Source organism: Epinephelus lanceolatus, chromosome 14 (assembly GCF_041903045.1).
Source record: "Epinephelus lanceolatus isolate andai-2023 chromosome 14, ASM4190304v1, whole genome shotgun sequence".
In the NCBI taxonomy this organism is placed as follows: domain Eukaryota; kingdom Metazoa; phylum Chordata; class Actinopteri; order Perciformes; family Serranidae; genus Epinephelus; species Epinephelus lanceolatus.
This window is the reverse complement of record NC_135747.1, coordinates 37,648,206-37,675,364: the sequence shown is the minus strand read 5'-3', so window position 1 is coordinate 37,675,364 and position 27,159 is coordinate 37,648,206. Positions and strand designations below refer to the sequence as shown.

The 27,159-nt window shown below is 37.9% G+C and overlaps 1 protein-coding gene across 1 annotated transcript in view; it reads right to left on the bottom strand.

Annotated features, from left to right (window-relative positions):
• Positions 1-27,159, bottom strand: part of gtdc1 (glycosyltransferase-like domain containing 1) — a 52,257-nt gene that overhangs the window by 18,894 nt on the left and 6,204 nt on the right. Inside the window, exons 2-4 of the mRNA XM_033614028.2 lie at positions 14,978-15,171; positions 10,097-10,264; positions 5,917-6,090 (exon numbers count right to left, since the gene is read on the bottom strand). Coding sequence (XP_033469919.1) covers positions 5,917-6,090; positions 10,097-10,264; positions 14,978-15,171 — 536 coding nt within the window. The remainder of the gene's footprint in view (positions 1-5,916; positions 6,091-10,096; positions 10,265-14,977; positions 15,172-27,159) is intronic.

Genomic DNA, 27,159 nt, shown 5'->3' with positions numbered 1-27,159 from the left:
GGGTTGTGGGGGGTGTTTGTCGGTGGCTGCTGCGCCAGAATCGACCACAATTGGCTCCATATGTGTGTTTGAAGTAACTGTGATGAAGAGGAGCGAATTCAGGATCAAACCAGCGCCTGTGATTTGTCCTTAATGCCACACACACACACACACACACACACACACACACACACACACACACACACACACAGTCTCTGGCTGCTGTTCAGCTGTGACATCATCATGAAGTGTTTTCAGGAGGGAAACTGTCCAGAGACGAGTCCAGAGACACACACTCAAACAAACATCAGGATTATAAAGCTGACTCTTCCTCTTCTATCAGTCTCAATCAATCAGCTGATCACTGATCAATTCCTCTGCATTGCTCTGTAGCACCACAGACCAGTGATGTCACCATACCTACATTTTCACTTTGATAGTTAACAAATCAGAAACATAAAATCCACAGAGGCTGATCACGTTCTGTTACATCACACTCACACAGAGTATAAATACATTTACAATGAAATATTAATTATTATTCCACTTTAATCACACACACATATATCAGGGTAAACTGGTAATCTATGGTTTTATTTACTGGGTCACATGTTCATATATTATGTATTATAGACCATATTATTCTATGAATAGACCCAAAACAACAAACTATGATTCTGCCAAACTACACGTTCCTACAGAAACCCGATAACATTATTTTATCCAGGGACGTTATGTTCACTAAATTTAAGAGTTCCTTCGTTACTGGCTGTTCTGTCTGACACTACAGAGCCACCACAGTTTACAAGTGACATGTAGTTTAAAATCAATAAAACTGCAGTTCCTCTAATGCCCACTAGAGGCCGTAGAAACTGTAGAAATAAACATGTTTACATTAGGGGTGTAACGATCCATCCATCTGGATCGCTTCAGTGATCAACGATCCAGTATCATCGATGCAAAGTGAAAGCATCAATCCATATGATCATCTTTAGGTTTCACTTTATTCTGAAAGTCTGTGTCACCGTCCGACAGCGTCAGGCAGACTGCAAACAGCCGAGAGAAAGACCATGAAGATAACGTAATTTACTCAGGAATAAATCAGCAGAGTGGAAATATTTTGGATTTTGGAAAAAAAAAAAGGGTCAATAGACAGAGAACATCCCGTATGTAAACAATGCTGTTATGAGATAAAACACGACGTAACGTTTAGGGATGCGCAAGATTAGACGTATAAACGATCAAATGTCTGCCCCCTCGCTAATGGGCACAAGAAATATTAGTCAATTAAACCTATTAGTGTTTTATTCATGTACAAGGCAACCTAACTGTCATGCAGCAGCCCGCCACTAGTGGGTGCTACAGAGCCGTCAGACAGCAGTCCCCCTCCCCGCGGTAACGCTCGGGTAGACTGGAGTTTTAAAACAGTACGTCGGGAAATTGGAGCGATGTCCTCTCACAAAACCAGTGCAGTTTGGTAGTACTTTGATCTAGAAAATGAATTCAGCAGCAATTGATCTTTTTGAGATGTTTTATTGTTTGTTGTTTTATTAACTTTAAAGTGAATTGCTATAATTTCTGTCAGATAATCTGCAAGGTTCAATGTGCCCCACATTTCAGAGGCTATGTTTTTATTTTAGTGGTTAACTTTTGACTGAGTTGCTGTCAAGTTCACGTTCATACCACACGGCACAAAGTGTCTCGTACTTCAGCGGCATTTAAAATCCAACATGGTCGTTGAAGATTGTGATTAAAGGCTTCGAAGGGCTCTTAATGCACACAAGATTTCAACAGTGAGTAAGAAAAATAATACCGCCACAGGTAATTTGTTAAGCTTAAGAAGAGGAAAATAAGTCCACTAGCCACTAAGGTAATTTATGCAATAAACATGCTACAGCTAACAATGGGTCACTAGCAAAAAACTGTTGTTTTGTCTCTGTATGGTGGATGGTGCCACCTCTGCCTTATTTAGAGCCAGTAAAAACCCTGCAGACCTGATCTGAATTAATGAGGACCATAAAATCTGACCCAAAGAAACTTATTCCAACAATGAGTCATTCTTTATGTTTCAGAGTCTAATGTACAGATCAGAGACCTGCTGCTAACTGGACCCACTGAGACCGAATATACCTCAGATCCAGCTCTAAGTCACCAGGAACCACATGGAACGAGACCTCTAAGGCTGTAAAAACAAAAAAAATGTTGGACCTGAAACAGACGTGAGGACAGTCAGACCTGATCTGACAGAAACCTGAGGAAAATGAGACCAAAAGGGAGCCAGGACCTGGTCCTACACAGACCCATGATTAGAAGAACGGATCCGAAAGAGACTCGAGAAAACTAGTCCCAATTATAACTTGTTTATAGAGACACGACTTGCTGAAATAAAAGAGGTCTGTACCTGGACCAGGACACCCTCAGGTCCCAGACCAGCTCTCAGTACCCAGGACCCATAAAGAGATCCATCCATCATTATCAAAGTGGTTTGAATCAGATCAGTTTCAGGGCGACTGCAGAAACAAACCTCTGACCAGGATGAATCAGATTGACTCTGCGGCACCTGACGACCAGCAGAACCTCGACAGCTGCACAAAGAGCGACACCAGGCCGCTCGCAGCACAGAAGGAGAAAACAATCAGACACCTGCTGATCACGTGGTGTCCACATTGATCTGGTTCGACTCACAGAGTCGGCCGTGATGGATGTGATGTCTTTGTGTCCCGCCGCAGGTCTCTGCTGGCTCAGGTCAATCACTATTAAATTACAAAAGTCCACCACTCAAAGGCCGATTGATAGATGGAAACCACAAACACACCGACCACAAAGAGGCCAAAGACGAGGCCAAAGAGCCCTCAGTGCATTCACACACACACCAGACTCCCTCCACAAAGGACCCGCTTTTCTTTTGTTTTCTTCTTTTAGACCAGCGTCTTCATGAATCTGCCTCAGTGTGACGACACAGGACGAACTGATCTGCAGAGCAAACTTGGATTTGACTCTGAGGAGCATTTTAAATCATCAAGACTGAAATTACGAGAAAGGACGAGGAGAGGACGAGGTTATCTGAGGAAAACTGGAGTCTGAAAATCACAGCTGCAAACACTGGAAAAGTCTTCAAATATAAAATGTTACAATGATCATTTTTGTATGTGTATTTTTTTAAATGTCAGATTAAAGTTTTTGGTTGACATGTTGAAAGCAGCTGAAGTATAAGAAATGAAAGAAGCTGAATCTAAATTAATGTATATAGGTGAAACTTTGCTTAAAAATAATATATAGGTAACAAAGGAGTGAATTTATAACAAAAAAAATCAATTAACATTATTCAATATTTCAATGTTATAATTTCAGTGGTGTTTAAATTTCAATATCAAATTTTCAGTGGCTGTAAAATTCAAACACTTATGTCTCTTATTATTATTATTATTATTATTATTACTACTACTATCTTATTTATTTACTTCCATACTGGTGTCAGGGTATCTGATGTCTCAGAGTTGCAGTTTTATATCACAATACATTTTATATCTTTGAGTGTTGGACTGTTGGTCAAACAAAATAAGATTTGAAGACGTCACTTTAGTTATGACGATATTTAAGTTTTATTTACTGACATTTTCTAGAAATAAGGTTAATCAGCTGCAGTTTGCAGGCTGGACTCAGTATTTGTCCTTTTCTTCAGACTGGTTCTGATGCAGAATTTAACCAGCACATTAATCCATACTGACAACAATCACTAGTTTCAGTTTTGTATCAAAACCAAGCAGGAATAACCAGTTTATATTTGACAGATTATTAACTGTAACTGCTGCGTTCAGAAGGGAACTGAAAGAAGAAGACACTTGTTTAGGTTTGGTGTTTCCCTCTGGGCCAGTGCGGTTTCTTCAGCATGAATCCTCCTCCATGTGAACGCATTAATACCTCCTCCCCCACCTCCCCCTCCCCCGCATTTGTTTCTGTGAGCGTTTTATATTTTCAAAGAGCCGGACGGAGCAGTGTTTAGTAGAAGGACCGCGGGCGTGTGGAGGGATTGTCGGCCATGCATATCATCACTTACTTACACTCTGTGAGTTTGCTTTGGATCAAACACATTAGCATGTGAAAATGAGCTGAGAAACACTGGAGGGGAGAGGCCGAGTCATCCTGCAGCTCACTGCCACCGATACCACCACACAACACACCATATATATATACTGTACATATACAGAGAGAGGGGAAGTACTAATACACAGAGATTAAACATCATATACAGACATGTTCCTAACATTAACAGCAAATACATGGAATAAAATCTCTTTAAACTGAAATCTGAAAACTCTTCTTTTTTCATCTATCTTGTTTAGAGCTGCAGTAACAGTGGCTGCAGTTACAGGTGCACTAATATTCAACTATTATTTTGAATATCACAATATACTGAATGTGATGCGGGTCATGAAAACAGCATATTCCCGTTAAATATTCCAAATAAGGCCTTTAGACTAAACATCACATCCACTATTACCTTAACGTTAACTTACTGGCATTTTGAATAGGTGTTGTGCTAAATCTTACAGTAAATGTTATTAACTGCCAGTAGATTAACATGCTAATGTTAGGAGGCTAACATGTTAAGCTTAAATGGTGAACATGGTAAAAAGCTAACACAACAAATGTTAAAAAAATATGGTAAACATCACATACACTATTACTATGCTAATGTTAGCTAATAAGCATTATCAAAAAGGTATTATGTTAAATATTATATTAAATGTTTTTAATTAACTGACAGTACATTAACATGCTAATGTTAGTATGCTAACACCAATGATGGCGAACATGGTTAACAAACTAACACAAGTATTCAAACGATTAAAGTATACATCACATACACTGTCACTATGCTAACACACTAAGCTAAGATAGTGAACATAGTAACAAGCTAGCACACCAAATGTTACAAAAGGTAAACATCATATACACCATTAATATGCTAATGTTAGCTTATTATCAAAAAGGTATTATGCTTAAATTTTAGAGTAAATGTTTTTAATAAACTGCCAGTACATTAACATGCTAATAAGCAGGCGAGAAAGGCAACATATTGAAACACCAGCATGCTAATGTTAGCTTTCTGGGCAGAAACATGCTAAATCTACATGTTAAAACTCCAATATGTTTAATGTAAGACATAAAGTTAAAGCACCGTGTTAAACATTGTGTGTTTAAGCTCTGAATATCATAAATAAAACAAAAATAAAATTTATTATTAATTTAATTGATTTTAAACTGAAAACTGGAACATGTCAAGCTCTCAGACTTCATGTAACACAGACTGTCAGCTGTAAAGACAATAAAGTTTAAATATAACACACCACCATCATGTGACTGCTTTCATCTCCTCTGAGAGAAAAACTCATTTTTTACTGAACTGAATAGTACAACAAAACCCCACCAGCACTGTGATGGTGGGCTCCCAGCATAACCAGTGAACACTGTTAGACTGACTTTGTCACTTTGATGTGTGCAAACAGCTGTTGTTCATTTAAACTGTAACAGAGAACAGACTGTGTGAGCTGATCTCAGACCTGCTGATCTGAAGCACACAGACACTAGTAATAATCCACAGTCTTTAGATTTAGAGCCAGAACGGATCAATATCTCAAACATCTGTTTAACGACAGTGATTGACAGGTGGAAGACAGTGAGCATCAAGATGGCTAACATCAGCAGAGTCTCTGCACCAAAATCAGCGACTAGCAGACGCATAAGAATGATGAGTGTAGTTTGCATATTTTATTTGATTTTGTTTTGTGTTAGCTTGTCACTGACTGACACTGTGTCAGCATCAGTGAAACATTTAATAATATCTGTTGCAGTGTTACAGTGTGTTCACCTTGGTTTGATTATGTCAAAGTGTCAAGGTTTACAGACAGACGGACATGATGCGATGACACTGACCTGCAGACATCAGGGAACTGGACCGGGTAGTGCAGAACCACACACTTGGGCCGGATGAGCAGGTCCAGGTCTTTGGGTCTGTGGTCTGGGATCTTCTTCATGAAGGATGAGATGGAGGACAGGAAGGAGTCCATGTTGAAGACGGAGTTAAACACCACCACGTCCGACACCAGGCTGTCCACACACAGGAGATAAAACATCTGATCAGCTAACAGTAAAAAAGACGTCAGCAGTGTCCTACATTAACTTTTTGACTCACCAGCCAAGGATATTTTTTACAGGCCAAAATAAATGCCTTCAAGTGTAACGTATACATTTGTAATTAAAAGCCTGGTATGAATAGTTTGATTGTGTTTGCAGTTTATTTATTTCTAAATAATTAGTGCCATAACTTGGCAGATGTTAATTTCGGACCCTGTGAATTAGGTAACAGTGCAATAAGTTAACTAACAATACAACAAGTTCATTAACAGTACAAAACATTAACTAAAGTTACAAAAAATTAACCAATGTTACAACAAGTTTGCTAAAATTATGACTAGTTAACCAATGTTACAACAAGTTTGCTAAAATTACGACTAGTTAACCAATGTTACAACAAGTTTGCTGACATTACGACAAGTTAACTAATGCTACAACTGTAATGATGTTTCAACAAGTTTGCTACCGGTACATCAAATTAACTAAAGCTGCAACAAGTTAGCTAAAGGTGGGTTAAGTTAGCTAATGGTACAGAAATTAGTTATAAGTACAAAGGTCAACTAAAATACCAATGAATCCACTAATGTTACAAGTTAATTATTGCAACAACAAGTTAGCTAACAGGACAAAAAGTGAACTTATGTAACAAGTTATCTCATGTTACGCCATTTAACTAATGTTACAAGTTAACCAATGTCACAACAAGTTATCTACCGGTATGTCACTAACTGTAGGAGAAGTTGGCTAATGTTACAACAAGTTAGCTAAGTAAAGCTATGTTTGCCACCATGTAAAGAAATTAGTTAACGGTACAACAAGTCAACAAACGTAACAAGTCAACTAATGTTAAAAGTTGGCTAACGTTCATGTGACAACAAGTTAGCTAACTGTATGACAAGTTTGCCACCAGTACAAAAATTGGTTAACAGTAAAACAAGTCAACTAACGTAACAACAAGTCAACTAATGTTAAAAGTTGGCTACCGTTAATGTCACAAGTTTGCCAACAGTATGACAATTTAACTTATGTGACAAGTAAGCCAATGGTACAACAAGTTAACTAACAGTACAATAAGTAAACTAACAGTACAACAACTTAGCTACAGGTGTGACAAGTTAGCTAAGTAAGCTATGTTTGCCACCATGTAAAGAAATTAGTTAACGGTACAACAAGTCAACAAACGTAACAAGTCAACTAATGTTAAAAGTTGGCTAACATTCATGTGACAACAAGTTAGCTAACTGTATGACAAGTTTGCCACCAGTACAAAAATTGGTTAACGGTAAAACAAGTCAACTAACGTAAAAACAAGTCAACTAATGGTAAAAGTTGGCTACCGTTAATGTAACAAGTTTGCCAACAGTATGACAATTTAACTTATGTGACAAGTAAGCCAATGGTACAACAAGTTAACTAACAGTACAATAAGTAAACTAACAGTACAACAACTTAGCTACAGGTGTGACAAGTTAGCTAAAGGTGCAACAAGTTCACTAATGGTACAGGTTAGCTAAAGTTACAACAAGTTAACTGACAGTATAGAATGTTAGCTAATGTAACAACAAGTTAACTAATAATGCAATAAGTTAACAATTGTCACAACAACTTAACTTACAGTACAGCAAGTTAGCTAATGGTACAAAAGGTTACCTGAGGTAACAACAAGTTAACTGACAGTAATGTTACAAGTTAGTTAACAGTACAAAAAGTTAACTGATGGTCCAACAAGCTAGCTAACAGTAAAACAAGTTGGCTAACGGTACAATACAGTTAGCCAAATGTTCAAGTTGATTTATTGAAAAGACCTATTTGTAGTAGAGCTGCAATGATTAGTAGATTGCCAAAAAGTTATATGAAACAATTTTAATAATGACTTTATCATTTCTGTCAACATTCTTGATCTCTAAAATCTGTTTTATTAAAGAAGTGTAACCCAGACACAAACTGAGCGTAACATTTCACAATGTAAAAATTCTCTGGTGGACAAACTAACTAACTAAATGAGCTCCAACCTTGTGAGATATTTTTAATATTCATGGATCAGCTGATTAATATCTGTGAGAAGCTGATATCAGCTGATGTATCAGCCTGTATGATTCTGTTACAGCTCTAATAAGCTGAACTGTATCCTTCAGACTGCAGGTTTTATTTAATGTTATTTTGATATATACAACAGTGACGCACTGAGCTGCAGAGGAGGTTGATGTATGTTTTATTCTAATTGAAATGAGTGAAGTCATGTGGCTTCGATCCAATCAGAGTCTCTTAATGATCAGCTGTTATTTAATGCTGCAGTAAGGACATTAGACGACTCTGACTTATTGACATGCTGCCCTGCAGATCAACAACCATCACTCTTCTGCTTGTTACTGTGAGATGGCTGATTAATGACAACTAGACCCACTTCAATTACACACAGCCTCATGTCACGCTGCCTAATTAACCAATCATGTCAGAGCAGCTCGTTAACCAATCACGTGCAGCCTGACAAGCTCGTTAGGACAAACTGTTACAGCTGAGAAGAACAAACAAACAGTGCTCAGGTTTAGAGACATTTTATAGCTGGTTATTTAAAGATTGATGAGGCACTTATGTATTATTAAAGCACTTATGATGAATACACACCAAACTTTAACTCTATAGACTCTGGTGGTTGTCAGGAGCTTATCTCTATAAAAAAATTATCTGCATATGAATGAAAAATCTGTAGGTGGCGGGACAAGATTTTGGTGTTGGAAGTGTTGTGGTTTCTGTTTGTAGGCTGAGTAAGGTGGGATTTATACTTGTGTATCAGCTCTATGCAGACCCTACCTTGTGATTATTTATACTTGTGCAGTGGTGTGTTTGTGTCACTCTGAGGTTACACCTCTAAAACACTAGCTGGTGGTGGGGTTTCTGTGAAGTGCTGTAAACTTTATTTGATTCAACACACTGATTAAACGCAGATTAAACACACATTAAACATGGCTTAATAGAGACAATTTCAAACACAAGTACACAAATCAGCTTCACTTTAACTCGTAGCATTCACAGACAAACACTTGTCTTTATCTGGACACATTTTCACCACAAATACAACATGCTAATGTTATTAGCACAGGTCTATGGCATTTTACATTGTATAAATTAGCCTAGCAGCTAGCTAACTTTTCCTCTACTCATATGACAGCAGGGACAACAGAAAGTAATGTTACAAAATTCGGCTCCATTACAGCTCACAAGGTTCACTGACAAAACAACCGTCTTATACTGAACATATCTTCCAAACAAATATAACGTTTTAACGTTATTAGCACAAGCCTATGGCATCTTATATTGTATAAATTAGCCTAGCAACAAGTGGAGATTTCCTCTGCTCATATGAAGCCAGGATAAATCACACACAAGACTTAAAATACTATATTTTTATTGTCTTTACAATTTATTCAAATTCAAGTAAATAAAAGCTTTGTTTCCACTGAGGGAAATGGTTTCAGCTTACAGAAATAGACAGGAGGTCTGCGTCGCCACAATGTGTGGTTATATTTCTGGGGAGGTGGCTACAGCGCAGGGTTTGTCATATACTCTATGTCGACGCAGAGTCTACACCATAGCTATGGCATCGATTCGACGCAGAAGTATAAATCCTGCATAATACTGACCAATCAGGTTTGAGGGGCAGGTAAAGAGTCCGCATGGAAAGGCAGAACACATTGGGCGAAATGCAAGTTCAGAACCCATCAACTATCGTCTGACAACCAATTAGCATTTTACTGAAATGGCTTTATATAAATGAATGAAAATGAAAATATCTGTTTATAGAGCTTGGCTGAGATGAGCGGTGCATGGAAAAGGTAGTCTTAGATATATCTGTTCGGCTACACCAGATCTTCTGAAATGTTGGTCCTTGTCCCCAGAGGCTTATTATTGTTAACCAATAAATTATGGGTTCTGGGACCTGGTTTTATCAATGATGTTCCTATGTGTCTGGGGTGTTTACCATGAGAGGATCTGGTTGTATCCATACTGGAAGTCTCTCTCCTGGTCTTTGCGGACTGGATAAACCAGCTGGTTCTCGTGGAAGTACAGAACCTTCTTCAGACGGGACAAATCTGGTCTGAGAGCTACCAGCTCACACAGGTTCAGGACTGAGCTGCTGAACAGAACTCTGAGGAGAAAGACAGAAACATGATGTTAATGGAAGGAAAATTATGTGTAGAGTAACTAGAAACCTGCTGAGAACCACATCTGGAGTCAACATGAAGGTCCAGACAGACAGCTCAGTGCCAACATATTCAATTCAGGGATGTCAGTTTGGGTTCACTTTGCTTTTGATAACGTTAATTTTTAGAAGAATCATTAAAAAAAAAAAAACACACAAAATGAGGTGAAATCAAAGAGGCGTTTTGCTTTCAGTCCGCTGCATTGCCTCAGTGAGCTTCAGCACCACATTTTAAGGCTCTTTCCATTTAGAAGTGATGACATCTTAACAATTTGTCTTTTCTTCCCTTTTGTTTTGGCCTTACTGACAGCTTACTGACAGCTGGCTAACTATGTTAATATGCAGAAAAATGGCGTCCTCTACCCACCCTCCGATCTCCAACAGTTAGCAAACATTAGTGCTCTGCACTGTGCGCCACCTGCGTCAGGTAGGAGCTAGCTAACAGTGCCACTTATTCTGCACTGTTCCAACTCGTGGTGGCGTTGCTGTGGAAACATGATGCCCACCCTCCAGTCTCCCCCAAGGTCATTGCAGTTCAAACCCCATTTAGCATCATTAACTATGTTTGCACCACTGGCGATTCTGACACTGCTAACAGAGGTAATAGTGATAACATAGCTAACGATGCTAAAAGAGGTTCTGCAGCTCAAAACTGAGTTTCCCATTCACCAGAGCGACCTGGGGAGAGAACGGAGGTTGAGGCCAGGTATAACGTTGAGTCAAGGCCAGAAAACATTATGATGTCACAATGAAGTTGACCTTTGACCTTGTGAATATAAAATGTAATAACTTCAACATTTTATCCCATTAGACATATGTGTGAAATTTTGTCATAATTAGCAAATCAATTATTGAGTTATGATCAAAAGCATGTTTTGTGAGGTCCCAGTGACCTTTGACCAGAGAATTCTTATCAGTTCATCGTTAAGTCCAAGTGGACATTTGTGCCAAATTTAAAGAAATTGCCTTTGGGTGTTCTTTAGATTTCAAGTTCACCAGAATGACACAGATGCAAGGTCACAGTGACCTAGACCTTTGACCACCAAAATCTCATTAGTTCATCCTTAACTTAAAGTGGACGTTTGTGCCCAATTAAAAAAAACATTCCCTCAAGGTGTTCTTGAGATACCCCGTTCAGAAGAATGAGACAGAAGTGGTCACACTGACCTTGACTCTTGACCTTCTACCACCAAATTCTAATTAGTTCATCATTGAGTCCAAGTGGACGTTTGTGCCAATTTAAAGAACTTCCCTCAAAGTGTTCGTGAGATATCCTCCTCATGTGGACGAGACAGACAGATGGACACCCTGAAAACACAACACCTCTGGTCACGGCAGTCACTGAGACATAATAAGAACAATCTCTGGAGTCGACACAGACGAGTCTGGAGATGAAGATCGTCCTCGGCTGATGATGATGGTGTGGAGCACCAGGACCAGGTCTTCCCCTGTGGGTGATCCTGCAGTCCTCTGATGATGATGATGATGATGATGTATCATTAACTACATAATCTAGAGTCTTTGAAGCTCTGGATCTCTCTGAGTGACCCCGTCCTCCCTCGTCCTCCCCCTGTCCTCCACTTCAAACCTCTGCCCCCCTCTTCATCACTTTTTCTTTGTAAACCCGGGAGCTTTGATGTGGTTTGTCCACGAGCCGTTGCTGATCACTGCGAGCCTCTGAGACCTGGATTAGACTCATTTCCTGAACCTGCTCGAGTCTTTTTTCGGGCCTGTGGTAGAGAAGTGGAACAGGAATTGCTCTGACTCAAACCAGATGAGCCTCCTCTATTTTTATTCTGCTCACTGCCAAGAATAGAGTGAGAGGACTTCCTGTGTTCAGACCTGCAGGACTCAGTGAACAAATCCACGTGGACTAACAGAGGAATCATCTGATTTAAACACACTAACTGTTGAAACTGAACTGAAGCTCAAACAAACGAGAAGGAAACACCTCCTCACACAGACGTCATAAACTAACAGAACTCCTACAGTCCAGTGGTGAAGTTTGCTCGTCAAACTGAAACCAGAGGAGCCATGAATCTATTTCATGAAAACATGTCTCGATGTCACAGCTCACTTCATCAAATAACTGACTGTAAGTAAAGAATCAGATTCTAATACTGCAGGAACACTTTGGACGTTATGAGATTCTGCTGCTGCAGAAATTTCTGATTTCTTACTAAATGGAAAATAAAAATTTAGAAATAGTTTCTGATAAATTAAAAAAGTAAGACTTTTAAGGTGTGACAATAATAATTAATGAATAAATATTGTAATAGAGGAGTGAAGAGTTTAAAGTGGAGGAGGAGGAAATCAAAGGGCAGCTCAGTAAAACAGTGAATCCTGTTTGTGTATGATGCCCTTTTAAAAACACAATGTAAGAATCAGTCAAAGTGAAACAACCTGCAGCCTCTCTCAGTATCAAAGATCACAGTCAGGCTGTCTTTGACCTTTAGTCACTGATATGATCACATTTGACTCAGCAGCTTTAAAACCACAGAGTCACTGCAGTGAAATCTTCCTCACACTCCTCATCATCACTTCACTGATTAAACTCCAGGGTCAAAAATCATCTGAATACAATATAAGATCTATTTAAATCTGAGTGTTCTGAACAAAATTTGATATTTATTATTCAGACATTAGAAAGAGATTAATCAGTGACAGCAACATCTGTGCAAGTGTTTGACTGAACGACTGATGTGTGTACAAGTGTAAAACTGTACAAACGTTGTTGTGTGTAGAAGTGCAATACTGTTGTGTTCAAGTTTGAAACTGCACAACTGTTGTGTGTATGAGTGTAAAACTACAACTGTTGTGTACAAGTATTAGCCTGTAAGAATGCATTAGCATTACCTGTTTGAGTGTCACATATCACAAATGTTAACCTGTACAAATGCTACATGCACAAACGTTAACTTTTACATGTTACATGTATGAATGTTAACCTTTACGAACATTATGTGTACGCATGTTAATCTTTACGAAAATTATGTGTACGCATGTTAACCTGTACGAACATTATGTATAGGCATATTAACCTTTACGAACATTATGTGTACACATGTTAACCTGTACGAACATTATGTGTACGCATGTTAACCTTTACGAACATTATGTGTATGCACGTTAACCTGTACGAACATTATGTGTACGCATGTTAACCTTTACGAACATTATGTGTACGCGTGTTAACCTGTGCGAACATTATGTGTACGCATGTTAACCTGTACGAACATTATGTGTATGCATGTTAACCTGTACAAACATTATGTGTACACATGTTAACCTCTACGAACATTATGTGTATGCATGTTAACCTGTGCGAACATTATGTGTACGCATGTTAACCTTTACGAACATTATGTGTATGAATGTTAACCTTTACGAACATTATGTGTACACATGTTAACCTTTACGAACATTATGTGTACGCATGTTAACCTTTACGAACATTATGTGTACGCGTGTTAACCTGTGCGAACATTATGTGTACGCATGTTAACCTGTACGAACATTATGTGTATGCATGTTAACCTGTATGAACATTATGTGTATGCACGTTAACCTGTACGAACATTATGTGTATGCATGTTAACCTGTATGAACATGTGTACACATGTTAACCTCTACGAACATTATGTGTATGCATGTTAACCTGTGCGAACATTATGTGTACGCATGTTAACCTTTACGAACATTATGTGTATGAATGTTAACCTTTACTAACATTATGTGTACACATGTTAACCTTTACGAACATTATGTGTACGCATTTTAACCTTTACGAACATTATGTGTATGCGTGTTAACCTGTGCGAACATTATGTGTACGCATGTTAACCTTTACGAACATCATTTGTACGCATGTTAACCTTTACGAACATTATGTGTACGCATGTTAACCTGTGTGAACATTATGTGTATGCATGTTAACCTGTATGAACATTATGTGTACGCATGTTAACCTGTATGAACATTATGTGTATGCATGTTAACCTGTACGAACATTATGTGTATGCACGTTAACCTGTATGAACATTATGTGTACACATGTTAACCTGTACGAACATTATGTGTATGAATGTTAACCTTTACTAACATTATGTGTATGAATGTTAACCTTTACGAACATTATGTGTACACATGTTAACCTTTACGAACATTATGTGTACGCATGTTAACCTTTACGAACATTATGTGTATGCGTGTTAACCTTTACGAACATTATGTGTACACATGTTAACCTTTACGAACATTATGTGTACGCATGTTAACCTTTACGAACATTATGTGTATGCGTGTTAACCTGTGCGAACATTATGTGTACGCATGTTAACCTTTACGAACATCATTTGTATGCATGTTAACCTTTACGAACATTATGTGTACGCGTGTTAACCTGTGTGAACATTAAGTGTATGCATGTTAACCTGTAGGAACATTATGTGTACACATGTTAACTTGTACGAACATCATGTGTATGCATGTTAACCTTTACAAACAAGCATGTTAGCCTGTAAAAATGTTACTTATATGAACGTTTACCTTTACAAGCATTATCCATGCAAATGTAGACCTGTTCGAACTTTACATGTACGAACGTAAACCTGTGGGGATGGTCTGGCTGAAGTATGATGTTACCTGTGTGAGTCTCACCTGTATGACGGACAGGTGGGGATGGTCTGGCTGAAGTACAGCGCCGCTGTTCTCGCCCTCCAGTGCCATTTCTTAGCGGGTAGCGTGAAGACGGAGCAGCCGCCAATGTTTTGTTGCAGCAAGTCGATCAGCTGTTTGTGGGAGCCGCCGTAGAATGCCTCCACCAGCAGGACACTGCGAGCCTGTGAGGAGCTCTGACACAGAGGAGGAGACACGGTTATTGATCATATTGATCAGCGATTTACTTGATCAATATTCTCTTTGATTCCTCTCATTGTAAGAACTGTGTAACTACTGTAAGGGCATTTTAGAATACTGGAAATGACGTTTAGGGTCTATTGTATGGAAGTGCTCGTATTGTGAGCAAAATGTGGTTGAAAACAGGAATTTAACAAACTATTATCAAACTGTTTTTTAATTTCAAATGATTTTAAGCAAAAATACCTAAAAATTACAAATTACACATCTACTTAATTCAAATTAAGTAGATGTGAATATTTGCTGGGTTTTTTTCTCATCTTGTGAATATCTTTGGCAGATTTATTTATTGATCTCTAGTTGCAGCAGGAAAACAGTATTTAACAGATGAATATTTAAACACAGCAGGTCTTCTACATCCTGTTGTTGGGTCACAGAAACAAAGTCAAACTCAGGATGACTAAGTATGAGAAACTAGAGATGTTAAAACAAACTTCTATCTGCTGAATGAATTCAAATATCAAGTCACACATTCACATCTGAACTGTCTGTAAAGATAATTTGACAATTTTAAGTCAAAAAGTCAACTTATGAATAAAAAGTGACAAGTAACAGGAGACAGATCAGACAGCGTACGAAACACAAACTTCCTCTACAATATTAACACTGAACCTCTGACACATATTCAGTACGTTAGTGATGCACCGGAAAACAAGACCACTAACACAGACTGCACATATTAAAGAAAACCCTAAAAATAATGTAAAAAATACATCCAAAATCTCAGTAACCAGCAGAAATGAGCTGTTAATTCAACTGTTTCACAGCTGTGAGACTCTTCAACTGTCAAACACCAGAAGGAAGTCAGGAGTCGAACAAACAGCTTTCCTTAATAAACTCATTAATCCTGTTCTCTCATAAAATGTGATAGAAACAGTTTAAAGCTTCTGACTGACATGTTCAGTTTCTTATCAATACGAACCTGCAGATATTCATTTATTTCATGTTGTGCAGAATAAAAAACAGTGTGATGAATCATTTCCTGTTTTATCCTCAGTACGTCTAAAAGAGTTGTTGACGTGTTTATGTACTTTGCGTGGTGATATCTGAGTTTATTCAGAGGAGACACTCAGGTGAAGAGGGTTGAATTTTTAACTCATAGTTATTTGAAAAATTTTCAAGAACAGAAATCTGAACATTAAAAAAAGTCAGGTTCAGATTTTAGAGGGAATTTTAGATATCTCTTTTTTTAATAACTCCATAAATTGGAAAAAAAATTCAACAGCCTTAGAAAAAAAATAAAAATGGTTTCATCCATGTTTTTAGGAATAAAATGTTTTATAAATCAGGCTGATATATGAACAAACCCCTCTGTAAAAACCTGCAGGATATAAGCAAGAACAAAACAGGAAAGTTTGTTTTATTTAAGTCTTACTGAGGTGGAAATGTATGGCTGAGAGAAACAATTTTTGAGAAATAGCCTTTAAAGATATGAAAATTGTAAAATTCAAAACATTTTCAGACAAAAATACATAAATAAGACACTATGGCAAAAATTTAACGATATGCTCAAGAGTTTGGTAGAGAAAATCTTGAGTCACTATATCTCCATGAACCCAACCTGAGCTATCTGTACGGATCAGTTTAGGTTTGTTATACACAGAAAATCCACTAGATGTCGCTGTGTCTTTCAATGGTTTGTCCTAACACGAAGTTAGCAACAAAAAAAGCCACTCTGTGAGGGCTCTGTGTGATTTACAAAAGTAGGCATTTTTTTCTTTAAACATGTTAGAGTTTCAGAGGTTTTGCTAAACAGATTTATGCAACTTTATACAAAAAATTCACGTCTAATAAAGGTCAAATACTTTTTAAAAACCTGCTCTATCAAAAGCTTTGTCTGTCCTATTATGGTAAGGGTAGTGAGGCTAAAATAATGTGTTAAAATTGACTTAATGCAACAAAATAAACAAAACATTTGATCACTCGTTGTTAAAAGATACGTTAAATGTTAACCAATATGTAAATGCTGAAATAATTTTACAAGTATGATTTTTTTTCTGTCTAAAGCCGAGCACAACCAAACGACTGAATTGTCCTTTCACGGTAAAGGTAGTGATGCTAAGATAATAAATTTACACTATTTATAAAATAGAAAATGATGAATATTTACATATTTAATGTTATTCCATTGATGAAAAAATATATCAGTATGATTTTGAACCATTTCTTAGAGGTTTTTAAAGCACTGTAATGGTAAATATCTAGAATCAATTTGTGGAAATGATACTAGTACTGATAATAATAGTAATTCTATGGTATTAAATTGATATATGCTGACATACTAACATATACGTAAGACAGATGACTTTATTTGCCATTTGTACACCTGCATGCAGTCTGGGTGCAGAGCAATTCTTGTGCAAAAACACTCAAGTCAGAAATAGACAAGTAATAAATAGTACAAGATAAAGTGCACACAATATGGTGTAAAAAGTATAATAATTACAAGAACATACGCTCCACCTGCAGGGTGCTCAGAAAGGTGTTACACATTTCCAGTTTTTAGTGCATATGAACTGAGGTAGATGAGTCAGTGTAGTTAGTCCTTTGTAGCATTATAACAGTACATGGTTTGTAATTTTGAGTTTTTCGTTCTGTTTTACAAATATCATGAAGTGACATCTCATCTGTTTGGTAGAGATTGATGTTTAATAAACTATGGGGTCCGTTAAAAAACAAATACATAGATATTTTTGTTATTGTTGCCCCAAGGAAATAATAAATGCCCCAAAAAAAAAAAAAATCATTGCTTTTTACTTAGCGTGAAGGATTAAGACAATTATTTTGTGTATTACAAAATAACAACAGACTTTTTATGTTTAAATATGCAAGTGAGGCATTTTATGATTAATATGAGCTTTTTGAACACATTTCCAGATGAGAAATCTGAACTAAAATAAACATAAATATGTTTTTTTGATGTTTTCTTTCCACTAGTCTGACAGACAACATTATGGAAGCAAAAACAAAATCTTAAAATTGCCCAGAGTGTGTTTTCACCTGCAGTCTCGCATTTAATGGAACAATATTTAAAAGATTTAGAATTAGAAACACTTACACCCACTGATGAATTAAAGGGCATCCTAAAGAACGTGGTGACAGAGACATGTGCTTGTTTTTCCCGAGAGGTCACTATGTTTGAATAGTTGTTGTTTTATTGTGGATTTTTGTTTTATATGTTGCATTTGTCGCATTTTAAATGTGTTTTGATTGGCTGCCACCTCGGCCGGGTCTCTGTTGTAAAAGAGATTTTCAGTCTGAACGGGACTTCCTGGTTAAATAAAGGTTAAATAAATAAAATAAATTAATAACTAGGTCATTAAATCAACAGGAAATTAATCAGAAACTAGTTTGATAATGGCAGGAATGCAGAAATCTGAATGTCTCTGGGTTTTAAACTGTTAGAGACATTTGAAGACGTCAGCTTGAACATGTCTAAACCAGTGGTTCCCAACCTGGGCTCCAGGACCTGTCAGGGGTCCCCAGATAATCTCCTATAGTTGTGTCCTTTATATGTGAGGTTTATAAGAAGACGAATGTGCACACAGAGTGAATAAACAGAGCATTAATGTACAGAGTGCAGCCAGCAGCTTTGTCAACGTCTCTAAATGGAAAACTATTGTTGCAGAAAGTTTAACTCTGCAGCAACAAACCACAATAACTGCTAATAAGCAGCAGCACAATGAGTCCTGATAGAGACGAGTCCATTATGATGTGAGGAGGAAGTGGACGTCTTTCTGTCCTTCCACTGAATTCCCTCCCAGCGATTTCCAGTCCGCCCTCCATTTAGCTGCCCACAATGGGAGCTAATGCAGCAGCAGCGGCACTCAGCCGTCGCCCACAGACTGCTCAATCACTCAATATCTGCTCACTCATATCAGGAGGAGGAAATGAGCTGCTGCAGGACAGATACCGCTCAGCACAGGTTCAGTGTGCAAATGTGTCAAAAATAAAAATCTCATAATGTCTCCCCATTGTGCTCACATGGTCCAATCTATTTCCTGAATGCTGCCAAAATAATGTGAAATATGAAAATGTGAACGTGTCAGATGGTTTGATTCGCTGCCGTCTGTCTGACCTTTACAATGAAGACGTGAGGACGGGAGTCAGCTGCAGACCACGCCGTCGACCTCATCAATCACCCATCAGCATTTTCACAATAATAAAACTTAACAATACGATTATTTCATCTCTTTAACCCTTCGAATCCTGCGACGGAAACGCTCCACCAGTGCCGACACTGGTGCTTATTGTGATGTCATTTCCTGGATTATCTTTAAACGCTTCATATCTTTAAAATCTGCACAACCTGAGCAAAAAGCTTGTGTTAAACCAGAATAATTGATAAAAGTACTGAAACTGTGTCATTCAAAAAAGAATAGCAAAAAAAAAAAAAAAACATTTTTTCACTCAAAGGATTTTTAAATCTAGAAAATGAACAAAATATTTCTTAAGCAAGTCCTAGTTTCCTATTATTTTTTGAGTCACTTTAATGCACCACCTGACATGGCATCTCCAGAACCTTTCATTAAAGGCAGGTGTGCTGAAGTCAGTGTGGAGCGTAGAAGACACCACAAGGTTACAGTCTTTAACCGCTGTGTGTTTCTTTAATGTTAGTATTTACTGTTTGATGAAGTCGTTTAATTTCACGTTGATTTGAACTTTGTGTGTGTAAAGACATTTTTGATTGGGGAAGTTTTCGTTTTTTAACAGTCAAGATAGTTGATAGCGTCATCCTGCAAATCAGTCACCTGGATCATCACACAGTGAGTACAATTAAACCAAAGACAACAAGTTTATCATATCTCCCGTTATGGCGTCTGTGGGCAGCCATTTTTAACTTATTTGGAAGCAACAATAGTGTACATTATTCAGTGTTTGAGATATGATAATTTTTATTTTATCTGTCACATTATGTTCGGTGTAAAACCGTGTGTTTTGTGGTGCAATGATGTCATAATGTGCGTTCAACGTGACGACACAGAAGACAGAAGCTTTCGCTTTCTGCTGCAAAAAAGAATGAATGTACCAGCGGTTGTAGGTTTTATTTTAGACTGACTCATGCTAAAAACACACTGGTGACACCACCGCCAACATGTCATGTGATGTGCGTAAAGTGCCACCCCTAGCGCACATCAGATACATTGCGCTACAGCTCATCAACAGATGACCATGCAAAGTTATTGAGGAGAGGAGAGGAGAGGAGCTGAGCTGCCACAGGAGCAGAGTCAAAGAGCTGCTATGAGAGCTGGTCTGTACAAGCAGAGAGCAAGTTCTGGAAAAATGCATTTAATTCCGGGGGCGGTGAGGCGTGAAGTGACGTGGGGCAGCTCATCCAGGAGCATCGACACACGTCAAGCCGCCGCAGCCAATGTGGTGTTGAACGTGACAATAATAGGGACGAATTTTTGACGCTTGGCGTTCACTGCCGCTGTGTTCTGGCCTTTTACAGGATCATGTAAACAATGACCTCCCACAGCAGTCTGTGGGAGGCCAGTTTTTAAAGGGTTAATTATCATGTGACCCCTCAGACTGATCTGGTGACCTGTTGGAGTTCCTCAGCCAGAGGTTGGAAACCACTGAATGAATAAAAGTGAAATAGTCCAGCTTTCAGGAGGTTTAGTTTGTCAGGGATGAATAAATAAATCAAATAAAAGCATAAATCAACATGTTTGATACAGAGGCTGCTCATCTACTGATAAATAAAGTCTAAACACACATAAAACATGAAGCAACAACAGTCGCAACGTTTTAAAATCAACAAAAAGGGGACAAATTATAAATTTAGACGTTCGGGGAAAAACAAGAGAAATTCACTGACGATGTCGGAAAATAAAAGTTCATGACCAAATCGATAAATGTCAACAAAGTGAAACCTGACAGAGGAAAACAGAAACAGTAAATCTGAAAACGAAGAGCTGAAACTCGTGGAAGGAATGAAGGAAATTAGAGTGAAACCCTCCAGTAAAGTCTGAAGTGGAATCAAAGCGGCGTTCAGCCTGACCGTCCTCGAGCTGACAGGAAGTATGTTAGTAAATGTGAAATTGATCATTCCACCTTAAAGTCCCTGTAAACCCCGTTGGGGGATTCCAGCCTCGCAGACTCATCTCACCTAGACACCTTTGTGTTCCCGCCCACTGCTTCAAACATGGAAGGCTGCCTACCTACTGACACACATGAAACACAAAGGGTTAATGTCAGGGAATCCCCCCAGTGCAGCCGCCAGCCGGCGAGGGGTTAACACCAGCTGAGTCACAAACTGGAAACTCAACTCTGGAAATGTTTTTCTGCTTCTTCATGTCTGAAGAAGAAGATGATGATGATGGTGATGGTGATGGTGATGGTGATGTGGCGGCGTGGGCGACGCAGGAATTCACGGCAACATCCTGATGACATCATCACATCTAGTGCCGTCTATCCTGGAACCACGTCCAGGGACACAAACAATCCGACAGTGACGTGTGAAGAAGAATGAACGGTTTGTGTCCGCGGTGTCTGCTGATGACCTCAGAGACACCTCACTGATCCTCCATCACAAATGTGGAGTCAGTTTCTTTGGGCCTGCAGCAGCTCAACACAGTGACATCATTCTTCCTTTCAAACTGTATAGTTGATTTTTTTTAATTGACTAATTGTTTCACCATTACAGTAAATAAATAATGATTTATTTCTGAAGTCAACATGTCGGCATTAGTGGTGTCAGTACGGCTGTAGACTCACAAGTCAGTCTTTAGACGCTGGAGATCTCTGATTGTCTGGTGGCGAGACTAGTACGGCTGAAGCTGCAGCCCTGTGAAATCTGTTTATGTATTTTCCAAATTTTGTTTTGTAGCCTCCATTTTATTTTTCCAGATTCTGTTTCATAGTTTCAGATTCTGTTTTATTTTTCTCCAGATTCCTTTTTATGTATTAAGGTTTTTTTTCTAGATATTTTTTTTCATATCACGTTTTATTTGTTTCGTTTAATTTTTTTCCACATTGTTTTAAATTTTCCACATTCAGTGGTTCCATTTTATCGTCTCCAGATTCCTTTTTTGTTTGTTTGTTTGTTACATTTTCATTTTTTCGAAATTCTTTTTTAGGTTTTTCAAGATTCCCTTCTATTTGTTCAGTTTAGTCTTCGATGCTCTTTTTATATTGTTTCATTTTATTTTTTCTTGACTCTGTTTTGTTTGTTACATTTCAGTTTTTCCAGATTCCTTTTTATTTATTTTTTTCAGTTTACTTTTTCTAGATTCAGTTTTATATATTTTTACCATGTTTTATATTTTCCATTTAATTTCTTTTCTAGATTATTGCATATTTTCCAGATTCCTTGTTTTCCCATTTTAACTTCTCCAGATTCCATTTTTTTCTGTTGCATTTAGATTTTTTCCAAATTCTATTTTATGTTTTTCTAGATTTTTTTATTTGTTTATTTTGTCCTAGATTCCTATTTTTATTTATTTCTTCCAGATTCTCTTTTGTTTGTTCTGTTTTAAATTTTTTTGCAGACTGTTTTATATTTTCCAGATTGATTTTTACTTGTTCAGTTTATTTTTTCTAGATTATATATATATATATTTTTTTTTTTAATATTTTCCATTTTTAACCAATGTGAGGCGTCTTTGAGTACCTTAAAAAGCGCTTGATAAATAAAATGTATTGTCATTATTATTATTATTATTATTGTTATTATTATTATTATTATTATTATTATCATTATTATTATATTTTTTTCTAGATTCCATTTTATTTGTGGCATTTTATTTTTACAGATCAGACCAGGCCTGCACATTCAAGGTGTAAGCGAACTTTAGCAGCCACTGCTGGTTGACGGTAACTTGAGTAACGTCTGCTTGATACAGAATCATCAGACGCTTCATCTGGACGACCTGAGGAGCACATGATGATTTGATCCAGCTTGGCTGGCTGAGAAAAAGACTACAGTCAAGCTAATGTTAGCCATCATTCGCACCTCAGTGATCAAACCTGCTCTCTACCTGTCAAACCAACTCTAAAGTTGGAGAAAGACACAAAGAGAAAATGTGACGCCATCAGCCAGATGGGGGCGCTGTAATTAAGTCCAAAAATTAAATTTTGGAGAGGCCACGTCCCTCACACAGTATGTCGGACTGACTTCAAACCCGACACATAAATCCAGCTCAATGTACTTGACAGAAATGCCTCAAGAACCATTAAGGATCACCCATGATGGCATAAAGAGACCTGGGTACAGTGTCTGAAATCACTCCATAGGGGGCGCCACTGGTTACAAACAAGTGCAACAGCCTGGTGCACATTTTTTTCCAGAAATCAATGACAGTTTGTCCAAACATCAAGAAACTCAGTGGATATTTCTACCTTAGCGAATGAAACTCATCCGCAAAATGTTTCTCCAACTGACCAAAGGTGGTGACAGCATGGCCACAGAGGGGCGTGGCCCCGGCAAAGATTTAGACATGAATGAATGACTGTCTGTCTGATGGTTACAAAACCTGTGAGTTGTCTTAATTCAGGTGTCATTAATTGCCAGAGGTCTCGATCCTGTGCAGCAGAATCACAGGGAGAGAAATATGAACCATCAATCAAACCCTGGTTGTTACACTGAAGCAGGAACATGTTCGACATTATATATTTAATGTATGTACAGAGAGCAGCCTTCATCTCCTATATGAGGATTAATGTGAGTGTAAAGTGACTGTGTTAATTGAAGCAGCAGTAGTTAATCATCAGTCACAGTGTAATTATCCAGACGAGGTAATCTCTGAGGACGCAGGATGAAAAGACATGATGAGCTCTACAGGGTTACTCTCATCAGTCACTGTGATGTGGATATAGGCTACACTATGTGTTACACAGAGACAAATCCTGAACTCATCATTATCATCATCATCATCATCATCATCATCATCAGGTGTCATTTTAAATGCTCTTTAATGAAGCTGAAGAGGCCTCAGAGCATTTCTGCCTTTAATCAGATGATGAATCACTTTTTATTCAAAACTGAAACTTTCATTGGAGCTAATTCAATATTTAAACTGTACAAATTTATTAATAATGGATTACTGGATTTTTATCTTTATTATATTCAATTATCATTTTTACATTTCTGCCTACTTTTTGTTGAAGCTGATATAGTGACATACATTACAGAAACTATAATGTCACTCATGTTGCCCAGTGAAAAATACGATTTGTCAGTGAGTCAAAAAGTTAATTTCAGACACTGAGTCACAGCACGAATTTACTACAATATACACTGCTCAGAAAAATGAAGTGAACACTTCAGCGTCACGGTCTAACACCAAGTCAGTTAAACTTCAGGATCTCATTCTGTCTATTTGGGAAGCTCAAGTGATCGTGAATCAGTTTCAGCTGCTTTGGTGCAAATCAAAGTGACAACAGGTGCAAGAGAGAGGCAAAAGCAAGACAACCCACACAAAGGGAATGGTTTCTCTTCCAACTCAAGTTTGTTTCCCCCCCTCAGTGTGGTTCGTTTGGGCAGGTGTGAACACAGCAATCACACTCAGGTGTGCACCAGAACAACCGGACCAAGACCTTCTTGAAGAGGTGGATCTCAGTCCGGTTACAAACGAACTCTGGTGCGGTTGGTTTGTGGTGAGAAGGTGCAGCAATATAGTCCACGATGAGCAGCGCTAAAATCAACCTGCGTAGTTGTCCCTCCATTGTGACATTAGAAAGTGTCACATTTATCTTGCTTCTATCTCTTCTTCAACGTTTGCTTTACTTCCTGGATTTTCCCACATGGAAATTCTGACCAATCAAGAGCAGCTTTCTCACACAAGGCATTTGATCTGGTCCGCTTGTAAATGCTGCCGTGAGAACACGAACCAACTCTAGGCAATTATACAACTTTGGAACAACATGAGTCCCTGATTCAGACCAAAGGAGACCAAACTAACTACACACATGTATAAGTGATGACCCGACCTCAAAGTGTTTTATATTTTCTCCTCAGACACTCTGGCAGCCTGTTATCATTCCTCAGTTGTGTGACTCATGTCAAGATACGTTAAATAACACCAGAACTTATGTCAGCAGTCTGTTTCCTGTTTGATAAACTGTTTTAATAATCACATTCTGAGAGTCGATCAGAACAACAATGGGGATCATTCTGACATCTAACTACTGACCTACTACTGATAATATAAATATTTGATCTCAGCAGTTTACAGGTTTTCAACCACAAATATCAACTATTCAAATCCAACTGCATCAGTCTCCTTCACTTCCTGTCATCTCTCTGCTGTCTAACAACACAACTGAGTCCGGAACAAGTTCTCACACAAATACTGTCACCATCATGAGCAGCGGTTAAATGTCAGGAAGGTGTGAGGACACAGACACCACCAAGCATATTCACCACACATCAGAATCCAGTCAGGTTTCCTTCTTTTTAAATTAAACATGACGTGTGTTCATGGAAGCTGACTGGGGCTGCCCCCTGACAGACCACCAAACATTGGTCGACTACAAAGGTCATTAGTCGGCAAGATTTCATTAGTTGGTTGATCGCAGAAAAAAATATGTGAAACTCTATGGAGCTGCACCTTGTCAAAATAAATCCAAACCTATATGACTGGACCATGTGGGAATTTATTTTGAAAGGACAGACACAGGAAGTGTCCACGCTCAGCAGTCAGACAGGAGTCAGGTTAATTTCCAGGGCTGGTACCTGCGGTTATTCCACAGGCTAGTTAACAACATGTCGGGCAGGAAATCCAAAGTGTGGGATCATTTTGAGAAGGTGAAGGACGAACCCAAGGTGATATGTAAACTCATCTTCATTGGTCGACTACAAACATGACGTATCATCTGAAACATGGAAGTAGCTACATGCCCATTAGCCCACAGCGTCATTAACAGGCGGCTCGCTCAGTGTGTGACGTGCACTTGTAGATAAAATATAGGCCTATATTAATGAAGGTTCATTAGTACGGTTTGTATTTCTCTGTAATGTAGCACAGTGTTAACAATGTTACTGATACTATTCTTTCTCACACCTTCAACTCAAACCACCAAAATATATCATTTAATAACTAAATTAATATCATTAACATGCAGGAGACTAGTTGACTAATGGCTCTAAATGACGACTATTGCTCGACTAGAAAAAATCTTATTCAAAGGCAGCCCTAGAAGAAGTTCTGATTTATGGTTCTACAGAGTTTCATTGTCACAATAAAATGATTCATCATCAAGTAAAAACTAACTTCAGAAGTTTCACTAAACCAGTATCAGCACACAGTGAGAGTCAGAGTTCATATATTGGATCTGTTTTAAATAAAAGGTGTTAAACTGTCTACAGTAACTGAAGCTTTCATGATTCAGATTGTTTACAAATCCTCAGATTAAAACTCAGATCTGCTGCTGATATGAGTTACTGAAACCACGACAGAAAAATCTTAGAAATCTGCTTCATAATGACCAGTTTCAATTTAAAACATGACTCATTTTCTGTCTCGCAAATATACTGCAATACTACCACACAGTATTTACCTCCAGAGTACAGAGATCTGCACCTTTGCTTTGAAAAGCTAACTTCATGTTCCTGCTCGTTACCTTACTGATGCTTTTACTTACACATCAGTGGTTTGAGTTTATTACTGTTTAATATTTACAGGCTTTTATTGTATTTTGTTTCTACTGTATTTTATATCAACAAGAACATATATGTTTTCACTGTATCACTACAGTTTACAAAATAAAACCACCTTTATCTACTCATGTACATTTTACTCTAAACTCTACTCAACTGCAGTAAAAGTACTATTGTGAAGTGTAGTTACAGTACTTTAATACAGGTATAAATACTGTGAAGTGTAGTTACAGTACTTTAATAGAGGTATATATACTGTGAAGTGTAGTTACAGTACTTTAATAGAGGTATAAATACTGTGAAGTGTAGTTACAGTACTTTA